The 25,292-nt window shown below is 37.3% G+C and overlaps 2 protein-coding genes across 7 annotated transcripts; both read left to right on the top strand.

Moving 5' to 3' along the window:
• Window positions 1–2,139: 2,139 nt before the first annotated feature.
• Window positions 2,140–10,467, top strand: slc52a2 (solute carrier family 52 member 2). 2 transcript variants are annotated; one of them, XM_058753215.1, is made up of 5 exons: window positions 2,140–2,562; window positions 7,760–7,897; window positions 8,008–8,860; window positions 9,198–9,321; window positions 10,178–10,467. In XM_058753215.1, the coding sequence occupies exons 2-5, from the start codon at window positions 7,768–7,770 to the stop codon at window positions 10,385–10,387; spliced, it is 1,317 nt and encodes a 438-aa protein (XP_058609198.1). In that variant the 5' UTR covers window positions 2,140–2,562; window positions 7,760–7,767; the 3' UTR covers window positions 10,388–10,467. The 2 variants fall into 2 exon arrangements, with proteins under 2 accessions (XP_058609198.1, XP_058609197.1); XM_058753214.1 differs by lacking the exons at window positions 7,760–7,897; window positions 8,008–8,860; window positions 9,198–9,321; window positions 10,178–10,467 and adding exons at window positions 3,732–3,848; window positions 3,955–6,937 and having other exon boundaries at window positions 2,185–2,562.
• Window positions 10,468–11,090: 623 nt separating this feature from the next.
• Window positions 11,091–23,790, top strand: si:ch73-196l6.5 (riboflavin transporter 2). Of its 5 annotated transcripts, none has more exons than XR_009267244.1 (6): window positions 11,091–11,225; window positions 11,934–12,040; window positions 13,693–14,744; window positions 16,281–16,404; window positions 16,954–20,203; window positions 22,424–23,790. XR_009267244.1 is itself a non-coding variant. In XM_058753216.1 (5 exons), the coding sequence occupies exons 3-5, from the start codon at window positions 13,726–13,728 to the stop codon at window positions 17,161–17,163; spliced, it is 1,353 nt and encodes a 450-aa protein (XP_058609199.1). In that variant the 5' UTR covers window positions 11,091–11,225; window positions 11,934–12,040; window positions 13,693–13,725; the 3' UTR covers window positions 17,164–23,790. The 5 variants fall into 5 exon arrangements, 1 of the variants encoding a protein (XP_058609199.1); XR_009267243.1 differs by having other exon boundaries at window positions 16,954–22,311; XR_009267241.1 differs by having other exon boundaries at window positions 16,954–22,589; window positions 22,693–23,790.
• The last annotated feature ends 1,502 nt before the right edge of the window (window positions 23,791–25,292 follow it).

The following is a 25,292-nucleotide window of genomic DNA, read 5'->3' as shown; positions in this document are numbered from 1 at the left end:
TTCTTCTTCATACCTTTTACAATCTAATAAAATACGTTTTACAGTCTCTTATGTGTGAGGTGTTTTCATATTCTCTGTAATGTAAAATTTAAACCAGCACGACCTAATCTAAAACGTGTAATGATCTTTTCCTTCCTTTGGATTCCTGTTCTGCCTAATACTACTTACGCCTACTTGTTTTTGTGTTATACAGATGTCCAGTATCAGTTATGTCCCAGTATTCTTACCATATTTTGTTTGTATATCCCTTAACAATGGTTTTGATTTCTGTTCTACATAACGGTATTTGTATATACTGCTTCATGCTTTATTGATCCTCTTGCCAGAATATCTACAATCTCATTTCCTTCCACCCCTACATGTGCAGGAACCCAAAGGAAGGAAACATCCAGCCCTTTATCATACATTATTAAAAGCAAGTTGAATATCTGGTATAGACGGTTTCATCAGGCGCACGCGCCTGGACCAAAGTTAACTTCCGGTCTGTGTTTGTTTATCGGTCTTGTTAGTGGCGCCGGCTACAAACACAGTTAAAGTTAAAGTGATGAGTAGTTGGGCTCAGGTTGTTGTGCCGTGGGATGTGTTACACATACATTTATTTATTTGTGGCGACCCACCATGATATCAAAACTGACCTATTTTCCAAAAGGCTTCGTTGAATAAACATGAGCACGTAACGCATGTTTAAAAATCAAAACGAGGCGCAGGTGTTTTTATATCACTGTATTTCTGAAGGAACACTGTCTTTAGAAAATGTTCGATGTCATTTTCATTTCATCTGGCATGTTATATGCCTGATAAAGCAGCGTTTGTAAGCTCAGCGCTGCTTTGTGTAACTACAGCCCAACAGCCGTTTCCGGGGAAACCTCTAGTTCTCCTGCTTTAAAGCGCCTCCTGCTGGCAGAGAATGAATTTGCATTTTTAATAAGTCCGACCAAGTAGTTATCGCTGCATCTCAGTCCGTCTGATTTACGCAGCAAACATATTTTGCTTGTTATCAAAACATATTTTACTCTAGAGGGACTTAGCTGGATGTCTACCGGAAGTTAAATTAGGGCCACAAAAGCGCGCATGCGCAGTACCGTTTGTTTATGTTGTTGCCGTTGAAACCGTCTATATGATATCTTGTCTACATGATGGTTTCCCAGACTGAATACTAGATAAAGCCAACAGGTCTCGCTGCACAACACAAGAAGATCCAGGGGGCGTGGATGGATCCACATCTAGGTGGTGGAGACTGGTAGGTTTAGGGGTGGAGATGGGTGGGTTTAGGGATCAGGGGGTGGAGATGGGTAGGTTTAAGTATATGTAAGGTAGGATAAGTTGAATCTGGATCCAACCACGCCCCCTGAATCTTGTGTTCTGCAGCGAGACGCTCCTCGATAAAGCAGATAAACTGTCAGAAGCTATGACTACATTTTGGTTCTGTTTATTTCCTTCCAACCACTAATGCCAAAAAAATGCTAAAAGCTCTACTGTGTACTGTGCTCTTTTTTTCGATGAGAGATCTGCCCAGCCTGCTTATTCTTGTTTGAGAATTTATATTTTTGCAAAAGATTTTTTAGTTACATTTCTTCATTCAGAAGATGATTTTATCCAAAGTGAATATTAAGGAGGCAATAACACGAGAGCACACAGTACAATTCTTCATAAAATCTGAAATGTCTTTTTTTAATGCAATAGGCTATACGTTGTTCGTCTGATATCTGATACAAAAAGACGTCAGGTTCGTCAACAAAATCTTTTGAGTCTAATGATCTGATGTCTGAATCTTTTGTTCACGATTCTGAATGAACGATTCGGTCACAACTCGGACTGATTCGGTCCGATGGGTTCGCGAGTCAACAACATTGTCCAAGAATCTTTCTTTCTTTCTTTTTCATTTCTATTCATTTTAACATTTTAATAATTTAAATTTCAGAACTACCGTATATTTACGGTAAAATTGTTTTATGAGCGGACTCACTGCTGCAACAAAATTGGGGCACGTTAAGGTGAATTTAACCACACATTTTTATCAATGGAAGTTCATAGAAAAGAAACCTAAGAAACAACAAGGTGTACCACCGCAGAACCTACATATTGCTTTATTGGACCGGACAGATTATTTTTGCAAAAACATTTTTAAAATTACAGTCATGCCGGTGTGTAAACCACAAAGTACACAATTATTCAGTTATACATTATAAGAATACAAAAATATCATATACACTAGTTGGCCATGCAGGGTCGATGTGATGACGCAATTACGTAATGACGCAAAAGAATCACTGAACCGGCTCTTTGTAAGTGATTCGCTGAAGCAAGGTGGACTAGCATATCCTTTTTAACCAAAAAGAATGCATGGAATATGTCCAATCAAAGACTCTTCAGATACACACGTGACTCAACAGGGAAGCCCATGATATAGAGTGGACGCTCCTCCGTTTTATGAAAATTATTGTTGAATCTGAATCCCCGACTCTCTCTACACACTGCAAAGGGTCCAAAGAGAGAAACACGCTGCAGAGCACACCTATATCTACTGCAAAGCAAATTATACTACAGCCGAACAATAAGTCGGTGAGTACATTTGGAGATTTCGCACTTAAACATTACCGTTGATGTAAATACATGAGCGTTTTTTCTTTCTGAATGCTTATTTAAGTTTGAAACATGTTTGCTATATAACATCGTTTAAACGTCTTATCAATGGCAATCAAAACACAGACTTGACTCATCCTCGCGCGCTAAAGAGAACAAACTAAGAAGAATGAAAACGTATGTTCTCGTTTTCAGCCCTATACTTGAGGTTTTGTTTGTTTGTTTGTTTGTTTTTTCAAACGGTAAATCCAAAACAAGCAAAATAGATATTTAGTCAATAATAGTAAATGTAATAGCAGGAAGTCGATAATACAGCACCTTTCTTACAAAATCAGCCGCGTGAACATTTTGTTCCCTGATTACTCCAGGATAACTAATAAATAACTTGCCCAGTTTACAGAATATGTGACCTTGATTTATGTTAGTAAAGTTAGCTGTGATGCAACTGACCTTTTGCACCATTCTTTCAGTGTTATTTTTATCCCATGAATTCTATTCATTCAGTTTATTGTGCTTTTGTGTGACATGCGCAACAAGTAATCATAACACTCATATAATTCATAATCCTTACAATATATTATCAAGGAAATCACAGATACCATTACTGTAAATATTATCACGACTGTGAAATTAAGGTGATTAATTAATATGGGATGTCCTTTAAAAAGTGTATGAAAGGTGTCATTGTAATTAATTTTCTGATGACAGCATTGGCTAATACCAAGCTACAGTTGTATATTAGATTATAGTATTTAGGGCCTGAGCACCGATGGTGCGAGGACCCTATTGGATTTGCTCCATTTATTATTAGTAGTATTTATATTTCTAATTGATTGTTATATTTTGCCATAAACTTACCATGGTGTATTTTTATGGAAACAAACTTAACAATGTAATATATACCAAAGGTTGTGTCTTGTAAATCTAAAGATGGAAAAAGCAGAAGATGAGTGATTAATTTTTAAGTTAAAAATGACTATAAATCTGTAATGCCAATAGGAAAACTACAGTCTCAGGCAGGTACACCTGTTGTTACATGATAAAAAACAAACCTAAAGGATAGTCTTTGTTGCACAGTTAAGATCAGCTGTGGACTATCATCCTCTGGTCGTTATTACTAAAACATTTATCTGGCCTTTATTTGGAAGCATGCTCCACCAGATGGTTTAAAATACAAGCCAAGCCACTTTGATGTTCAACAATGGAAGACCTGCAAGACTTTGGTTCCTCTAGTGCGAGTGCTAAGACCATTGCTGCTGAGCTTAGTGAGTACTACTTTTTGTTTTTCTATTCAATGACGTACTATCAAACAAACAACTTTTTTAAAAGTAGCCTATCTGCTTATTTACATTTGAAAACTTTGTCTTGCAGAGGATGATTTTTACTCCAAGCTTGTTGACGACTTCCTTGGTGCTCATTACGGAGAGCTGTTGGAGCTGGATGAAAAGCCCTGGAAAATCCGCATGTTGGTTCAGATTGGACTGATGAGAGAGGAGCAAGATATTTCATGGGTTGATTTAATTCAGTGGCTCCAAAAGATTGTCCCAATGTTTCAGTCGGCTGATTTCCGAAGCTTGATTGAGAGAAACACCACGACAGCTTTGAGTTTAACTGGGGATGCCAGGCAGAAGTTTCTTGAATCTGATGTAAACTTTGAATTTGTTGGACCTATATGTGATAGTATCGGAATCGGGAGAAGAGATTTACTTGAAATGTCTGACTTTTCTGACCGTGCAAAATTAACTGCTCTCACAAACGGTCTCATTCTCGAATTGACTAACTTTATTTCTCGAGAGAAATTAGACCCGGTTGTCTTAGTGTCCTGGATTCGTAACTTTGAGCCTTTATTTTGTAGTGATGGCAAGATCCAAAGAGCCTATAGGCTCCTACGGTCAAGTCTCAAGAATTTCAGAATACAGTACCGCAACAATCAGAGGAGCCGAAAGAGGAGCCGCGGATTTCTGGATGATTTTCTTCAGAGTCCATTTGATCTTGCTCCCGAAGCTGATGCTGATGATATTGAATACAGGAGGGTGGCAATGATCAAAGCACATCTGAGGAAGAAACGCCGCATTTCCAGGCATAAACCTACCTCTTCGCTCAAGGAGGAAGATGAACCCTTCCGTATTTCGCAGACAGATGTGACTGTGAAAACTCATAATGAACCCAAGCAAATTCCCCATGCATTCAGTGTTAAAAGGGAACGGGGATCACAGAGCCATCAAACACCAATACGGTCACTGAAGGATGTGGAAGAAGACCCAAGAACCGATACAGGCGACAATGTAACACTTCTTGATATCTCTGTGCTGTCTTGGCAAAAGATTGCTGACATGAATGGAGGAAAGAACGAAGCTGCTAAGGTGGTTTCACTTGATCTGCTTCAAAATCACTTCTCTGCAATGCTAAAGGAAGATGCTAACCTAAGAACCCTCGATGGCAAAGTCAAAGGAAGCACCCATCCTCTAGTGCCACCGTTGAATTTCCTGCGTTACATCTGCCAGTTCCTTTTTGAACTCATTGATGTAATTGAACAGCAAATGATGTCATTTGAAAAAGATATTGTGAACACCACGGGCGAGAAACTCGGACGCGACAAGCACCCCAGATTTCAGAGTTTTGTCAACTTCGATGAGAGCGCAGTGACCCGTTACATTCACATGGCTTCGGAAATGTTATGTCCAAGCGAGGAGACCAACCCAAATTACCGCAGGCACTGGCTTGCTTTTTGCCTTGAAAGAAAAAACCCTTCCAAACTGCCTATTTATAGGTCAAATCGTATTGTTAACTACTTCGAAGCAGCCGCTGGACTCATTCACCATCATGAAGATGTTGCTCTCTTTGTATCTGACCTGCAGCTTCTGAACGACGACTCGAATATCCTGTTGGAGAGCGTCAATGCTGATGCAAACGACGAGGCTTTGCAGGCATTGGTCTGTGTAGTTTCTGTTGTCTACCTTAAAGTCTTGGGACCCTTTTGGCAGCTTCTGAAGAGCGATGGAGAATATCCTCTTTTCAGTAGATACATCCTGTGCCTGTACGAAAAGCTCTTGGAATGGTCGCAAGACGCGAGTTGCCTTTTGCAACCAGAAGCCTTTGTGAATGTATTCTTACAGGTTCCAATGCAAGAGGGGACTTTTGAAGGAGTGTTCAGATTTTGCCGTGATAATGCAGAGAACCAGTTCGGTACTCTGATAAAAGCTTGCTTACAGAGGATGATGAAAGCCCTCGCAGCTGTACTAGAGGACAATCTTAAAGATTTCTTACCTGGCGGCGAACACTGTAAAGATCTTCCTACGGATATAGCCATTCAAATGGCAAACTGCACATTTTCACAGCTGATGGGCGAGTACCCCTTTGGTCACGCGTACCCTTATGAGAAGAACAGGCCTGATAAAACTCTTGGTCAGACCGAGGGTTCAGTTTCTGAAAATGCAGAACAAGAACCTGCTTCACGAGAGATAACGGATGAAGCTACATCAGCAGCGGTCACATTGTCACCTGCCAAAACTATTCAAAAACGCTACTCCATCTTTGACGGAGCAAATCTAAATGCCGCAAAAAAAATAAAGGTGTCTAGACTAAAGCAAAAAGCTCAGGATCACATTTATAGGAAAATGATTGTTGGAGCAGTTTCAAAATACGGTGGCCCATGTAAAAGCAAGCAAGATGTTGAACGATTGCTCGCAAAACTAGAAGGGGCAAGCCATGCGCATATACGTGAGGTCATTCGCTGTGAGCTGAACTACCAAAAGAGCATCTTGGGTTCCAGAGACAAAAAGCTAACTCACATAGGGTTCTCTTTGAATGACATGGTTTCTACACTGAAGGACGTCCTGCCAAACGAGAGAGTTATAGTTACATCACCAACTGAGAACGTGTTTGATCACACTGAGACTCAAGAGACCCCGATTGAAACATCATCCCTAGACCCCCAAAGCACAGCCACTGGTCACCAAACTCATCAAAGGCGTAGTATTGATATAAAGAAAACAAATGTTTTTGGCCCTTGTTACAGGGAGAACTTCGAGTTTCTCTGATTGTATTTTAACCTGATAAAAATGTTGAATACATGGTACTTGCATTAGTTTCTTGTTTTGATTTCACATATGGTAAAAACATTTGTTTTCAGATGTTCTGTTACTAACAAGTTTGTTCTCTTACTGGAATACTAGACATTAGTAGTATCACAACAGTTAATTAGTTCATTGGTTTTTTTTAATAATTGTTTTTTATAGTAGTTGCATTACAAAATAAAAATGTTTGTAGAAAAATACTTGTCCTGACTTTTGTTAAATAAAAACTCTACTACTACTACCAATAATAATAATTATTATTATTGGTAATCCACTACATTTATTTTGCATACTGCATAGTATAAATTGTACATATTTATATAATGTTATGTATATGCATATTATCATTCATATATTATACAAATGTTCTGAATCACTATGAAATTTATGTTTTGATTAAAAAAAAAAAACTTTTATTCATTAAGGATGCATTCATTTGAGAAAAAGTGCAGTAAAACATTTATAATGTTATAAATAACATTTAAGTGTATTTTAAATAAATGATGGTATTTAAATGTTCTGTTCATTAAAGAATCGTCCACTTTAAGCAATTAAAATGTCACAGACTTTAGATTCATCCATCTATTCTTCTATAATCCATCTATAATTTACCATTCGATATTTATTTATCTTTTCATTTTACCCTTTTTAGCCAGTTACATGTGGCTTTTTCTTTATAACATTTCAAAAGGCCTGCAGCATCTCACATTTAAGTACTTTTCATTTAAGCAGAGCAAATTTTAAAATATAATTAATTTGAAAAAGAAATAAAATCTATGTATGTAATCATGAAAACAAAATTCTGCTTAATATATATTTTAAATTTACATTTGCTATATACTGTATATTCTATATCGCTTTGCTGTATATAAGTGCACACTGATAATTTAGCATTGGCAGTTAAACAATCATTTCAGTGAAACTGAGAAGTCATTAACGTTTATTAGTTTTAATTCAATCCATATCAGATGACACAGTTTAGCATGAGGAAAGCAATTTATTTTGACTATTCTATTCTTTCAAATACAGTCACAAGAAATAAGTGTATTATGTACAATTAAAAACACGGTTGCTCTAACTTACTTGTGCCCTTTTCCTAGACGTATAAATGGCAGATACATGGTGGAATCATGCCATCGTTACACATATTCTGGTGGCCCTATTTGGAATGGGCTCATGGATCTCAGTGAACTCATTATGGGTCGAGTTGCCAGTTGTTGTAGGTGTTCTACCTGAAGGTAAATAGTGTTTTAATAAAACTTCAACATGTGTCACCACTGCTGTACCTAGTAGATGCTGTTTTTTATCCTAATAATTGTAGAACCTAAAACATGTCTTTTCTTTACAGAGTGGAACTTACCAGCCTATATTTCAGTGCTGATTGCATTCGGGAATTTGGGTCCAGTGGCTGTGACTTTCACCCACCACTTTGCTCCAGGATGGCTGAATGAACGCTTGGTCATCCACATCATACAAGTGCTAGCAGTGGTTGCAGCTGCGTTTCTTGCTCTCTTTTGGTCCCAGGTGGTCACAGTCGGTGGAGAGCTGAGATCTGTCCCGTTCCTGCTGCTTACTTTTATCCTGTCATTTGTCTGCTGCACTTCCAACGTCACCTTCTTACCCTTCATGTTCCGTTACCCCCCGCAATACATCCGGACGTTCTTTGTCGGACAGGGTCTTTGTGCACTCTTTCCCTGTGTGGTCGCTTTGGGTCAGGGTGTAGGGAAACTAGAGTGTGTTGAGACGGCCAACGGCACAGAGCCCCACTATCTCAAAGAAAACTTCCCAGCTCAAAACTTCTTCTGGTTCTTGTCTGTGATGCTGGTGATTTCAGCCCTCTGTTTCTTCGCTCTGACATACAGAGTGGTCACTCCGACTGTGGCAGAGGAAATTCCAAAGACTGAGCAGGAAACAGTGAAAGCGGAGGAAGAGACACACCCTTTACAAAATGGAGGTTCCCCGGTTTCTGAGGAACAAGTTGAAGTTGAAAAACAGGCACCTGTTGTGGCCTTCTGGACATCACGCAATATATACCTGCTCCTGTTGCTGGGAATATCCAATGCTTTGACCAATGGTGTGCTGCCGTCCGTGCAGAGTTTCTCCTGTCTGCCTTATGGCACCATGACCTTTCACCTCTCTGTCGTATTGGGCAACATTGCAAACCCTCTGGCCTGCTTTGTGGCCATGTTTGTTCTACTTAGGTAAGTGAGTTAAAGTTCTTGATGACTATTTTATTTTCATAACAGTGCTTAGTGGCCCTGTTCATTTAAATCAGGGTTGTCCTGTCCTGTTCCTGGAAGGCCACTGTCCAGGAGAGTTTAGCTCCAACCCTAATTACGCATGCTTGAACCAGCTAATCAAGGTCTTACTAGGCATATTGGAAACTTCCAGGCAGGTGTGCTGAGGCAAGTTGGAGCTAAACAGGACAGAGGCCCTGATTTAAATTCTGCTCATGTACAATTTGTCATATCATTGTGTGGTGTAAATGCTATTAATTTAGTTGAATTTTTAGAATTGAAATGGATGGTTTCATTATAGGTCCAGCATTGGTCTTAGTATGATGTCACTGGGAGGCTGTATTTTTGCTGCCTATCTCATGGCCTTGGCTGCGCTGAGTCCCTGTCCACCACTTTTGGGAAGTCAGTCTGGAGTTGCTCTAGTGGTTAGTAACTGTGTGTCATTATTGAGTGGAAGAGGAACTAAGAACGAATCTCTCAATGTTAAAAGTGCTGTTTGCTACACCACTGAACTACCACGTGCAAAAGTGGTGCAACTGTTTAGCCATTTCAGCCCACTCTGTGTTTCATTATCGTATCATCTCTAAAGATTTGATAAAGAATGAGTAAGATAATTGTTAAGATGCTTGAAAAATAATTATTGTGAAAAGGGGTCATTATAGCAATATTTCAAAGAAAAAAAAAGTCTGTTGGAGTCATCATATCCTCTTATTTTAATAGTTGTGTACAGTGGAAGTCTATGGGGAAATTGTTGTATAATTTCTTCTTATATTGCCATTATAAATGCACTAAAATATTTAAAAAGGAAAGAAAGGACGTTTGTGCTCTGCATTTAACCCATCCAAGTGCACACACACAGCAGTGAGTAGTGAATGAACACACACACACACACACACACACACACACACACAAACACATTTTCTTCTTTTATTTGGATTCAATTTAAAAATTGAAAATTTAATTAAAGATTAAAATATTTAATATAATTATTATACTTAGCAATATGAGGTCACTTTATTATAACATTTATTATCATTTATAATATTTTAAAATATTTCCTAGGGTAAAAGACATTATGCCACAGACGCTCAATAGCCTTTAACCTCTATTTTCCTTTAATTATTGATTTATATTACAGAAATAATGAATGAAAATTATATTGTATCTGTAAATACAATATAAAAATAATTCTAATAAACTATATGGAGAATATTAGAACCCATTTATTCTCATCAGGTTTAGTTTTTTTTAACAGAAGCCTGTAATTCTTCCTTCATTCAGATCATATCCTGGATCATCTTCACCGGCTTGTTCTCTTACCTGAAGGTTGTAGTTGGGACTCTGCTTCACGAAGCAGGGCATGCAGCTTTGCTTTGGTGTGGAGTCTTCATCCAGGCTGGCTCTCTCATTGGAGCTCTCACGATGTTCCCTTTAGTCAGTGTGTACCAGGTTTTCCAGCGAGCCCAGGACTGCACAGACAACTGCAGTTAATATTAGAGCACTTGATTTTACACTCACCTTATGCCTTTATACAACAGGTATCACTTATAATCTAACATGGGAAAAGATAGTAAACCTGATGCCTTCACAGGACATTTAGAGTTCCTGTCAATGCAAAAAAGAGCAACACTTGATCACATTGCTAATCTTTGTGTTACCCGGTGGCACACTGAGAATGTGAAGAATATGTGGTTGATGCATTTGAGTCATTTTGAATGTGTGTGTGAACACCTTGACCTTGATCTAGATTAAGTGAGAAGTGTTTTCATGCACCAAGACAAGACACCTGTGTTTGGATATCAGAGCAGGTCTGATTTCATAATGAAAAACCTTGGTATCAGCATGTCAGCAATTGTTCAGACCAGAAATCATAAGTCAGCGATCTATAACATTGGATCTATAACATCCAATGAGTGCACTTATACTGTATGCTTCATCTGTGTAGTATTATACACAGTATTTTGTTTATTCCCAACAGCAAGCTGGTTATTGCTGATGAATGCAAATCAGGTAAGTTTATATTGTTCCTAACTGAAAAAAACGATGCTTTTTATGACTCCAAAATGAAATTGTTTTGATGACCACAAGCAAAGATTTGTATTATCACATTCCAATATTTCTGGGTTTATATTTAGACACTCAACTTTGTCTGCTGAATATCTGGTTTTGTTTATCTGTAAAGTTTTCATGTACATACAGAGTCAAAATTTATTATTGAAAGTGTCTAACTTGTCATATCTGCCAAGTTTTGTAATTTTTAATATTTTAGATTTGAGGCCAGTTAATCTCATTTTGCAGCTGCTGTTTGGTGACAGTTATCAAAATTGTGGTATGTGTAATTTTTGGCATTTGGCACTAATTGTATGAATTCAGAATATAAACTGGGTTTAAATCAGATTTAGTTTTATGAGAGCTGGAGATTTGTGTTGTTGAGCACTAACTGCATTCCTGACACCTCTAATTAAAGCCTTTATTTAAACTCTTAATTAACTGTGTACAGTATATCAACATGCTGTTGATATTTTTTTTAATGAAGATGTGATAAAAATCTTTATTTAAAATGCAATGAGGCTGAAAATATTGTATGGCATCATAGGACTATTGCATGCTGTTTTGAATCTGTTCGCATGGTCTTATAACTTGCTGTTATAAGATCTCAGAGCTTTTTGAGTAAATAAATGGTTCATTTGACAACAAAGAAATGTGAGTGTGGTATGAAAACAAAGTTGTGGAGCTTATTCTTTTAAATAAACAAAAATAAATAACCTAAAAACTGACTCTTATACAACATAATGGTTATAGTTAAACATTTACTGAATCTGTGATTGGTCAGCTTAATTCCTGCCAGAATGTAAGAAAACAGCTCTCATTGCTTACTGATGTTTTTATCCCCAAAATACAGATGTTAATATTGCATTTTTAATAAATGTATGATTAATGTCTTCTTCTGACTTCTATCCTGGCATTGTAATAAATTATCTACAAATTACACATTAATTGTTTTGGGGTTTTTTTCCCCTTGATAAAACATCAACAGACAGGTGCCATGGTTGGCTAGAATAGGCACACCCACTCATGCAGAGGATATAAGATATTCCTCTCATTGTACAGGACTTTGTCTCCATATGATCAGCCTCAGATCACGTGAGTACCTGTCAGTTTTCACGTATATCGATCTTTTTACTTGTAAATGTCAAATGGTAGTGTGTATCATCAGTATGTTTGTTTCTTATGACAAAAATAATTTTTGTGTAACTGTACTGTAGCCTACTTTACAAAAGGGCTGTTTACTATGATATGGGAGACAAAAAGTAAATTGCATACTTCAATACCATGATGCACACGATGATAATGACTTTAATATATTCGAGTGACGGTTTGTTGTTCTGCATTCCTGGAACTATCATAGACGGACACAGACCTAATCATTTAACAGTTAAACCACAATGATGGCGACAACCAAAAACAGCCTAAGTAATAGCTGAGCTTTCAGTAACAAATATAACAACAGCAGCTGGAACAGTAAAACAAAAAGTAATGCATAAGCTGCATTATTTTATACATGTCGCGGAGCAGCATTGCTGGGATTTTATCATCCACACATTCCACAAATATGCTCAAATTCATCAGAACACTGAATAAATGATGAAAAGTATAATTTGCGGTTTTTAAAAAATCCTTACGGTGTTGGATGCGTTTTTGGCTGGTAGAAACATCGCTTCTTCATACGTCTTGTCACGTTTTCACAAGAGTCATTTGGGAAAAGAACGCAAACATTTCTGTTTGTTTTCTCTAGACGTTATATAGCCTATATATTCCCAACATTGCTGTAGTTTATTTGAACTTGTTTTAACTTTTGTTGCACTAAATAAAAGTAGGCTATTTATAGTTATAGGCCTATAGTTTTACTTCCATAATAAAATGAATACACATGCAGAATTTATGAAATTTCATTTTTAAATGTATTTTTACACCAGTTTAGGTGAACTGATAATAGCTGAAAGGTGATTAAAAATAAAACTTAATCATTCCTAAAATATAAATATTTCCCAATGCATTCCTATACATTGAAAGCTTAAATAATAAAACAAAAGTTAATATATAAATATAGTTTTATTGCTATGACAGTTTTACATTGATCTCAACTAGGTTCTCTATAAACCCCCTGCTAACTGCACTCTGATTTGTACTTTGATAGGCTTTCTGCAAATAAACACAATCTTCCTGACTTTGTTCCTGAAATACATTGGCAGGGTATCAAAGTCTTAGTAAGACAATGCTCTGTTTACTGCAGATGTTACTGAATAACTTCATATTAGCAGATGTTTCTTATCCAAAGAAAGTGTGCACTGACTGAAGGGTCAATCCCCTGGAGCACCCCTTAGCCACCATGTTAAGACTGTGTCTTAAGAACTAGTTTGACCAACTAACAGTGGCCAAAGGTAATCAGTCTTACTTTTCCAATACATATAAGACCAATCTTCATTTTCATAACTAAATTAAAAAAGTTGTGACCAGTCTTGAGGAAAAAAATTAGATGACTAACTTTTTAAGACTAGTCTAAACAGTTTATGCAACCGGCCTTGGATTAAATGTCTTGCTTAAGGACATAATGCTGAGTCTTCTCCGACATTACAGCTGAATAAATAAACTTGACTGCACCAAATTTGGAATCTAAAGATAAAGCGTGTCATTTGTACGTCATAGTCGCTCCAAGTAGAACTGCAAAAATAATGTCTGTCATTGAATGAAATTATCTTAATCCTAACTGCACACATCGTTTTTCTTTTCTGAAGATATTAAGGTTACGAAGTCTGATCTAAATCAACATGGCCACGTCTATCCTCACCCATGTTTTGGCTGGCCTGTTTGGCATGGGCTCCTGGGTCACCATCTGTGGTCTGTGGGTGGAGCTGCCTCTCATCGTTCCACAGGTACCTGAGGGTTGGTATCTTCCCTCCTACATCTCCATTATTGTCCAAATGGCAAACATTGGACCTCTGTTTGTCACATTAATGCACCGCTTCCGCCCAGGAACGCTCAACGAGACTGCAGTTATCTATTTTATTGTTGGTTTTGGGATACTGGCAAGCCTTTTGCTGGCTTTCTTCTGGAGTGAGACGGTACTGGTGCATGGTGTAGAGCGCAGCGTTCCTCTGCTGCTCCTCATCTTCTTCATCTCATTAGTGGACTGCACCTCTTCGGTGACGTTCCTTCCCTTCATGACACAGCTCAAGGCGGAGTATCTCATGACTTATTATGTAGGAGAAGGCCTGAGTGGTCTTGTCCCCGCTTTAGTGGCAATGGTTCAAGGTGTAGGTGTGATGGAATGTGTCAATGCATCTCAAATTCTCAGATCCAATGAAACACATCTTAATGGGTCTGAAAGAGACTCTACCTACCTTGTGCCTCATTACCAACCAGCTAACTTTTCCGTTGAAGCCTATTTTTTCTTCCTGGCAGCTATGATGGTGGTTTGTTTGGTGGCGTTCTTACTTTTGAACTACCATCCAGCTGTGGCCCAAGAGCGACCCAATAACATAAATGGAAATGAAGATCCTATATCCCACTGGAAAAACAAGAAATCTGAACAGAAACCAATGATTCGTTCTCAAAAGGCTAGTCAGAAACCCAAGAGCACGTTCGGGACAGGGACACACACATGGATGCAAGTGATATACATCTACATTATGCTGGCATGGGTGACTGCTCTGACTAATACCGGTTTGCCGTCAGTGCAGTCATACTCATGTTTACCATATGGAGACCAGGCCTATCACTGGTCAGCAACTATGGCGAATGTTGCCAATCCTATAGCTTGTTTCATAAGCATGTTTTACACTCAAAGGTGAGCTACATCATGAACAACAGAGAATTAATGCACTAACTGATTTGGTAACACTTTACAATACGGGTGCACAAATATACATTAAATAATTCTTAACTAATGCACAGATAATCATGAGTTAATGTATAACTCATGATGAACTAAACCATTTATTAACGATTACTGCATCAGCAACAAATGAACATTCGATATGATTCAAAGATTAAGTAATCAAGAAATTGTTATCAGTTAAATGCGTCACAATATATTAATTACCTAATAACTTATTTTATTAACTAATGAAGTAAATTCATATGTTAATTACCACATTGGGTCGAAGCCATGCCATTAAACTTCCAGTTGTCTGCTTTAATTAATCATTAGCTAATGATTTGCATGGGTATCATTATATGATGACTTTACTTGTTGAGGCACTCGACTAACTAACTAATTCAAAATCTATAACCACAATGACATATTACTTAACAATTAGTTAATAGTCATGTGCCTCAACAAGTAAAGTCATAACATAATGATACCCATGCAAATCATTAACTAATGATTAATTAAGGCAGACAACTGGAAGTTTAAAGGCATGGCTTCGACTCAATGTGGTAATTAACATATGAATTTACTTCATTAGTTAATAAAATAAGTTATTAGGTAGTTAATATATTATGACGCATTTAACTGATAACAATTTATTGATTACTTACTCTATGAATCATATAGACTGTTCATTTGTTGCTGATGCAGTAATTGTTAATAAATGGTTTAGTTCTTCATGAGTTACACATTAACTCATGATTATCTGTGCATTTGTTAACGCATGAATTAATGCATATTAGTGTCACCGTATTGTAAAGTGTTACCACTGATTTTATAATGAATTAAATGAACAATAACTATTTTTTACACAGCTACTTACCAAACATGTAAGTATGTGGACATTAAATACTGACATGAGTTTAAAAATAGATAGATAAATAGACAGATAGGTTAAAATAAGTACACTTCCATAATGTACTTGAGGTGCTGTATTTTCAGACTAGTTTTAAATGTATTCGTAAACTTTATATATTCAAAATGATTTTTTTAGTACTTCTTAACATAAACTTAAGATCATCTAAGTGTACTCAACTGTGCTATTTTGGGACACCAAGAATATCAACTAAAATGTGCTTTTAACATAATATCTCTATTTAAAAATTTATTTAGTTACCGCTTGTAGTAAACTTGAGCGTACTATGAACGATGGGTTCAAGTGTACTAAAAGTGGTATCTAAACACATTTTTAAACAGAGATAGAATGTTAAAAGTGCATTTTAGTTCATATTCATGGTGTCCCAAAATAGCACAGTTGAGTACACTTAGATGATGTTAAGTTTATCTTAAGAAGTACTAAAGAATAATTTTTAGTATATGTAAGTACCAAATTAAAGTGCGAAAATAGAGCCCCTTAAGTACATTATGTGCACGTTTTTTCACCTGGATGGATAGATAGCTAGAATGGCTATAAACATACTACTTCTCAAAACTTTGTTGCATTCTAAACAGGTCCTTAGTGTTGATGGGAGTTCTCACTTCTATTGGCTCTTTTGTTGGATTTTACATTATGGGCATGGCTGTGTTGAGTCCATGTCCACTGCTAGTTAATGACACCTCTGGAGCAGTCATTATTGTGAGTACTTGGGACCAGTTTGTGTTTATTTCCAATATGTGACCCTGGACGACAAAACCAGTCTTAAGTGTCAATTTTTCGAAATTTAGATTTATACATCATCTAAAAGCTGAATAAATAAGCTTTTTTTAAGGATAGGGCAATATTTGGCTGAGATATAACTACGGTATTTGAAAATCTGGAATCTGAGGGTGCAAAAAAATCAAAATATTGAGAAAAACGCCTTTAAAGTTGTCCAAATTACGTTCTTAGGAATGCATATTACTAATCAAAAATTAAGTTTTGATACATTTACGTTAAGAAATTTACTAAATATCTTCATGGAACATGATCTTTACCTAATATCCTAATGATTTTTGGCATAAAAGAAAAATCTATAATTTTGACCCATACAATGTATTTTTGGCTATTGCTACAAATATACCCCAGCGACTTAAGACTGGTTTTGTGGTCCAGGGTCACAATATTATAAGAAGCATTAATTTCTTGCTTGATCTGTTTTATTGTTTCTTTTTGTATATTCACACTTGAGTAATCCTGTGTTTTCAGGTGTTGGCATGGTTCTTTTTCATCTTCACCCTATCTTATGTAAAGGTGATTGTTGCTGTCATCTTGCGAGATGAAGGCCACAGCGCTCTTGTGTGGTGTGGAGCTGTAGTGCAGTTGGGTTCAATGTTGGGGGCAGTGACTATGTTTCCTTTGGTCAATATATATGACTTTTTCACCTCTGGTGACCCGTGCAACACTAATTGTCTATGAGATAAGTGTTCCTTAAATAATATTAAAATGAACTATAATATTATAATATTAATTATATTCTTAATTGTGGAGCATATGTAAATGAATGAATGTAAAAAAGCTTTTTTAATGTTGATTTTGTATACTATACAGATGCTTTACTACATATGTTAACAGTGTTTGTTAAGTGTTTATGTTGATGTATTTCATTTTCTCTTTTGTTTTTATTTGCTTACTTGTCCATTTATTTGATTTTAACATCTTAATCATGACTCAGTATTTTCAATGCCAGATATGACAGAATTATCAAATGTCCACTAGGAGGCGGTAACGGTCTACAGTGAATATAACTCATTTAGATTGGCTCTCACACAGGAGCAGTTTGACTAGGTGACCTCAGGGGAGGAAGGGAGGGGGGGCTTGTCTTAAAATGACAACAGCACTTATTTACACTTACAGTTTCTTCACTTTAAAAAAGTTAATGATTCTGCATGATTATTTGAACATATTAACAGCCCTTGTTTCTGTTAATAAAAAACAAATGACAAGCTCATATTTTGTAATCCTCTTACCCGAGGAAAAAAAAACAGCCTTTGCAGGGTGGCCTCTAATATTGACTTTGACAATGAGAAGCCTTGAAGTTAGAAAGTTTGAGAACCACTTACATTAGTCTCTTTTCATTACGCTAAGGCAATGAATTGAGTTGATAGGGTCTTAAAAATCTGCAGTGTTATAGGTTTATTTCATTGCAATTTCAAGAAGATTCATAGTCTTAAGTCTTCTCTGCTGCTTAACTGCTGATATTCTAATAAACGACTACAGATGAGAACAGTCTGGACAGAACAGCCACCATCTTGCTTTGATCCAGCAATCACAGTATCAAGGGAGAGAGGATAACGGGAGAACGACAGTTATATGTATTAGGATGTGGAGGGAGTTCAGCCTCACAGCTCTTCACTCGACAGAACAGTTTTCACACAATGATAACTGAGACTGTTAGCGAAGGCCACTCGTCTTCTTGGCTCTCTAACAATCCTGACCCAGGCAGCCTACTAATAGAGCGGCTATTTCTGGGCACTGGCTTTGATGATCCACCCCACCCTGACTGTGCGTTGTCACCATGGCTGTGTGACCGGGGATTCAAACCCATGGAAAATATTCCTGTCTGCCTGGCAGGTGTCACAGGGTGCTTGGCTCAAAGCCTGGATACAACAGCTGCTTCTACTTTGATCCATTAGTTACTACTCTGGAAGTTCAGCTCTCCTGTGCACATGGGGAAGAGATCTTGCACATTTTTCACGATTCCATTTCAGACGATACTGCCGCATTTTTAATGAGCCGTTGTGACTAGGGTTGAAACTAGATCTGTGAAACGGAACATTCGGTCAGGGTTTTATACTCTAAAAGTTTGGACAAAAGACTTGTCAAATAAATCATCTCTGGTTTTTATTCTCTATGAATTTAGGACCAAAAAGGAACATCTTGAAGTATTTTGTCAGTTGATTTTTGGTACAAAACTTAACATCAAGTAACTAACAGTCTGCTGTCACAGTTAGACCAGGGCTAGTTGTCACACTTTTAACTCCATTGAATATTTGTCTTAGTGTGGGCTTATTTGTGAAAGTAAGTTTTATGTGTTCACTTTATATTTTGCATCTTGAAAGTAAGCTATTTTCTGTGAATGTGAAACACTTCAGATTCATTAGCCACTACCCTGCTGAAAAAAAAAACAAACAAAAAACAATAGAGAATGTAAAGGATTTAATGGTTATAATGGGGATTGTATTGGTTTTAATGGAAACTATAATGGTATCTACACTGTAAAAATTGATGAGTTGACTTAACTTAAAAAAAATTAAGAAACCCGTTGCCTTAAAATTAAGTAAATAATAATCATAATAAAAAAAGTTAAGTGAACTTGACAATTGACTTAACTTATTTTTTTTTTATTATAATTTACTTAAAAATTTTAAGGCAATGGGTTTCCTCAATTTTTTTAAGTTAAGTCAACATCACTTTTTTACAGTGTACTGGTATGTGATGGATTCTGTTGGTGGGATGTTAAATCCTATTGGAAAAATGCCCAAAACACACTACAATAAGGAATTTTGTAATGGTTTTACTGCAAAAAGCTAATGGTTCATAATGGTATTTTAATGGAAACTTATTATTGGAATTTCTGTGATGGTTTCTATTGGGCTATTTGCGCTACAAACCAATGTGTTTGTGATTACTTGATTAATTAAGTAAGGGATAATCAAAGGCTAGCCGTGCATTAAAGGATTTTAATGCACGACGTGGAGGCAAAGAACCGCCTGATGCGAAGCAGATTAATTAAAATAATATGATAACTAATACCAGTTTGCAATATCAAGTAGCATAACAGGCCTTTTCTGTAGAGCTAAAATAACTGGAAGTGAACGACACTGGAAGGCTAGCACACTGAAGTTACAAATAGCTCCATGCAACCACTCTTACATTAAATATAAAGGTGAATAGACACACAGCCTACCTTGAAGCAGGGGTGTTTAATCAAGTTCCAGGAAGGACACTCTCAAAATTCAGGTCCAAACCTAATTAAACACCCCTGAACCAGCCAATATAGTTATTCAGAATTAGAAGCTTCTAGAAGTGCCTTGGAGAAGTTTGGATCTCAAGGAAGCAGATCTCTGCAAAAAGGGATTGGACACTTATGCCTTAAATACTTAACTACAAAAAAAAAAAAAAAAGCCATTGAAAATTAATTGCCCATGAAAAAATTAATTTGCTCAACATTACCTTTTGTGATAACATTCCCTACTGGTGGCCAATATATGAAGCTGTCAAATTAGAACCTGTCATTAAACAGGCTATTAAAGGTTTTCAGAATCATTAGTGTGTGAATTTCGAGCCACCTACAGTTGAGTGAGAGAAATTTACTGTCGGAAATAATTGCAGTGGATTGCTGTAGGCTACATAGATATATATATATATATAAACACTAGATCTCTTAAGGCGGAGTCACTTCCGGCATCATAGGGCGGCCATCTTGCCACAGGGAAGCTTTCTGGCAAGTTCTGAGGTAAGATGAGTGATCAGCACGAACATAAATCTTCTTATCTCGCTGAAATCTTGACGGATTTACAAACGGTTTGGTTTCTTACAAACGTTATTACAAACAGCTATAATTCTGAATGCTGTAACATGTTGAAATTGCAGATTGTTATAATTATTCATATGTATGCAGTGTCATAACTACATCTCTGACGTTGATAACAAATCAAACCGTTTGAAAATCGGTAGATAATTGAGCAAGTTATGGTTATTTAAAAAGTACATGCTTCATACAACACAATGTTAAGAGTGAGCGAGCACCCTGTGGCAAGATGGCCGCCGTGTGCGGACGTCGACCTCCATTGGCCAACAGCGCGTACGAGGTATCTAGTGTTTATATATATATATATATATATCTCTATATATATATATCTCTATATCTATGGTAGGCTACATGTGTATTTGCTGTTGCCGTAAAGCAATCCGCCCTTTAAGCAGAATTTCGTACCTGCTCACAAACTTATCCACCTTATTTTTCAACGCAGAATTAAGCCATTTTCTATCAATGTGCGAGATTTCTCATTCATTATAGTCTCTGTAGGGAAATAACGATAAGAATAACAAAGTGCAGTGAACAGTCAAATACAAACCGTGTTGAGATAATACATTAAATAATATGGCAGACACACCAGTTGTTTTGCACAGCTAAAAATACTCCGGAAGCCAGACACATTAAAGGCGTGGTTGATTGCGATTTCACTTTTTTAACGTTAGTTAGTGTGTAATGTTGCTGTTTGAGAATATCTTTAAAGTTACGATGCTGAAAGTTCAATGCAAACGGAGATATTTAAAATTATGGCAGTTTAATGCTACACTGTAAAAAATCCAATTAACCAAATGTTGGAAGGGCAAAAATATTTAAGTTGGACTGATTTTATTGCTTGGGCATTAAATGAATGGTTATTTTCAAATACAGTCAACATTCAGAATGCTAAATGTTGACTAAACTAATGAAAACAATTCAGCCAACATTCGCACGTGCTCGCGATTTCGCGGGAGAAACAGCACGGCCATCTTGTCAAGTTCACGCTTCAGGTAAGTTGCACTAAATAAATGTAATTTTTTTTAGACTAAATTTAACGAGAAAATCATGAAACGTATTCGATTTTTTTTGAGTGGTCATTTAGAAAGTGGATAGACAGTGTGTCAAGTTCAGGCGTCAGGTACTGAATATGTTAAGTATTTGTAAGTTAATGTTAGACTGAATTTATCAACTTATATTTAAAAGGTGTAAATGTTTTATTTAAAACGTATATATTTATACACAAACGTACAACAAAAACATCGAATAAGCGTTGTATGATATGTCTGAGGGAAAGTGAAGGGATGTGGTCTTTCACCTTGTTTAATCCAACACTTCATATCAAAAGCTGTGTTACTATAATGAATTTTAGCAAATTTTGGCGTGTTGTGATATTTTTGTGTTTCCGTGACCTGAAAAGATATGAAGAGATCGCGCGATCTTTTTCTCTTTTATACGCTTTATGCTTAATACGACTAACGTTAACCGAAATCTGTGAAACGTGTAACTTAATGTAAACCACAGTAATGCGCTCATTTGAAGTTAACATGGGCGTGTTGAATGGGTTTTTGCGTGTGTAAACTTGAAATTGTCCCGTGAAGTAAAAAGACGACATTAAACGTGAAACAAGCCACGGTGAAATGTGCTCTTTTCAAACGCGGATTAACGTACGACGTTTCTGGTCTCGTGAAGGCGCTTCGGAAGAGAAGTTCGTCGTTCCGAACGAGAATGAACAACTGAATCGTTTCACAGGCCGTTCAAAGCGTCTCAGTTCCCTAGTGAATCAGTAGGTAGTGCACACGAGTCCCTGCACAGGGTCTGGGGAAGACCGTGCCTCAGTAAACACTGGGACAATTGATTTCAACTGATCAATCAATTTGTAAAACATCACCACTGGTATTTATCAACAACAGACAGGACCGTTATATTTTGATGATATTATTCTTTTGCCATTTGAGGTAACTTAGCCCTATAATATGAAATGTACATGTTCTATTACAAATCCAGTCAGCATCGGTGCTCCCTGTTGTGCAATGGATTTGTGCCAAAAAAAGGTTGCAACTTCTGTTTCATCACAAATTTAATTAACTGATATTGATGCATTGTAAATGATTTAAAAGTCATTTCATTTTTTGAACTTAAAATGTACTTTTCTTTCTCCATCAGGGTGTGGCCAGAGGTTTCATTGGTGCTTTGTCATGGTTGCAAGATTTCAGATGCAACCCAGTCAGTTCTTCGAAGGCACCAAACACTGGCTTGTGACCAGACCGCTCCACTGCAACTACATGCTGTGTGTACCTTCAAGACTAGGAGTTTATTGTTTTCATTCCAGGTAATATGTGTAAATGTTTAGAGTTTTTACTGCAATTATAATGAGCTTTACTGTTCTCAGTGGCATCTACACTAATATTAGTCTGTTTCATTCTTATTACGAGGTGAATGTAGCCATACATTCAGTATCCAGATCAGATGGTCACTACAGTCATCCAGATCCAGTCCGTATACAGATCAGATGTTGGATCAGCACCTAAGCCGCTTTTCCACTATCGGGCTGAACGGTTCTCTTTGCTTAACCGTTCCGTGCCAATCCGGGCCAGTCAGCACGGATACGGTTTCGTTTTCCACTGCGGGGCTAATAACGGATCTCTTTGGAATGCAATTCAAATGCGTCAGTCGTTGCAGTGGTAACACAAGTGTTTACATATGATATGAGGTGTAAATAACCACCGCGTTATGGAGGATGATCAGAAATTTCTTTAGATTTTATTACTAATTTGTGTTTACATTGCTCAAAATAGCGGCTTAGCAAGCTACGGAGAAACTAGCAGCCAGGCAACAGACAAGTGACAGATCCTGAGTGGCGACGGCACGCACATGCACTCTACGAGAATTCCGAGCCGAGAACGGTTTGTAATCGTGCCGCGCCGTACCAGGCTCACGTGGAAAAACAACTGGAACCGTACCTGACCGTTCTTAGAACCGTTCGGCCCGATAGTGGAAAAGCGGCTCTAGAGACGACCTCGACAGCCCTGAATGTCAGCGGAGACCATGTCAGCTAGATGAGTCCCAGAGACAGATCCCCTCCGAAGACCTCGTTGGCCATTGGGACAAGACCACGAGAACCAGACAAGTCCTCTGCTCAATCTGAACTGTGTTGCAGCCTAGAATTGAACCACGCCATGCTGGTTTCGTCTGGCCAGAGGAGAACTGCCCCCCGACTGAGCCTGGTTTCTCCCAAGGTTTTCTACTCTAGCTCGGTCACCGATGGAGTTTTGGGTCCTTGCAGCTGTTGTCTTTGGCTTGCTTATTTGGGGAGGCTTGGCTGATTGCACAGACATTATTGGAAGAGAGCTGAACTGGATGAAGTCAACACTGAATCACCAATGAACTGACTTTAACTGGAAAAATGACTTGTTAATGTTCTCTTGCATTACTGACAAACTATTTTCCTGTTTGACTCTTTAAAGCTGCTTTGAGACAAATCAGTATTGTATAAAGCGCTGTGTAAATAAAGGTGACTTGATTTGAATTTATATACTGTAGCACCTGGTTCATTTATTTATTTTTACTTCTGCCTTATTTTAAAGATGTAATTGTGAACAGTAATAATATTTGTAAATGTTTGTATGCTAATATTTTGTTTAGCTTGTTTAGTTTTTTCTTAGTTCATTAAACAAAGTTTAAACTGAATTTTGCAGTTGTATTACAGGTGTAATGTTTGTCAACTGGAGCTTTAAAGGGATAGTTCACCCAAAAATGAAATTTACTGTTAATTTACTGACCCCGAGGCCATCCAAGATGTAGGTGACTTTTTTTTTCTTAATTCCTGTATGTTTAGTTTGTATGAAAAAATATTATAAATGGAGATTATTAAATAAAGGCTATTGTGTGTTGTAAAGTGTGTTTTTAGTGATTGATAAATACCAGTTAATCATTTTGTTAAACTATAAAAATGTTTATATAGTTCCCCAGCAATTTCTTATGATGCCCAAATAATAAATCTTAGTTGAGGTAACACATAAAACTAGTTCACTAAAGGCTGAGCCAACTAAAAAAAGAACAATTCAGATAACACTTTGAAGTCAGAAATTGACTGAACGTAAAATTTCTGTGGAACTTGTTACTAAATAATAATTAGTTGAAACCGCTTGACATTTTTTACAGTGTACAAAAACGGCTGGTAGGGACTACAACAAGTTACTTCCAGGGTTTGTGACCTCACAAACCCAGATAAACCCCACCCCTGGGGCGAGGCCATGCTGCGATGCTTTAGAGAAGAGAAAGAGAAAACTAGGGGTGCACGTAAAAATCTGTTCATTTATGAATCACGATTCTAATGGATTCAAAAGTTTCACACATTAGACTGCACCCCATAAACACAATCAAGCCTAGAAAAAAAAAAAAAAACAGTCAACCACCCCTTTAAATTTACAAATGGCTGCAACTGCTCTTATGGGAAAAATAAATGCACACAGAACTGAGGCATGTGAGGAGCGTGACAAAGAAACAGAAGCCATTTGACATTAGAATTTAGTGTGCCATCAGAATGATTTTGAAATGAATATTTCAGGGTAAAAACCTACATACAGTTGGTTTAAATAGTTTACCATGGGCCATATTAGAAAATAATGCACACCAGAGGTGGTGATATGATGCGAGGCGGCGTGGCCGTTACACGAGGTGTGCATTATTTTCTATTATACCATGGTCTGTCTGAGTACTGGATTCTGATTGGCTGGCAGGTATGCAGTAAAACCGCTTAATGCACAGGTAGTTCCAAGTCAGTTTAATCGCCGTTTCATATTAATCTGCTGCGTTAATGCACACAACACTTGCACACACACACAGACAGAGGTCGGAGATCGCATTCGCAGATTGCGGTGCATGCACAAACATGTTGTCAACGCGGCCCAGTGACTTTTATTAATAAAAGGGCCTAGATCGCTACTTTATATTCCTCAGCAACAAGGTGGTAAAGTTACTGTTTTTGAAGTACAGCTTGTTTAGAGACACTGTTACATAGCAGAGGCACGTC

Source organism: Onychostoma macrolepis, chromosome 19 (assembly GCF_012432095.1).
Source record: "Onychostoma macrolepis isolate SWU-2019 chromosome 19, ASM1243209v1, whole genome shotgun sequence".
Classification (NCBI taxonomy): Eukaryota; Metazoa; Chordata; class Actinopteri; order Cypriniformes; family Cyprinidae; genus Onychostoma; species Onychostoma macrolepis.
The sequence above is the reverse complement of the archived record's forward strand: the minus strand, read 5'-3'. Positions and strand labels throughout refer to the sequence as shown.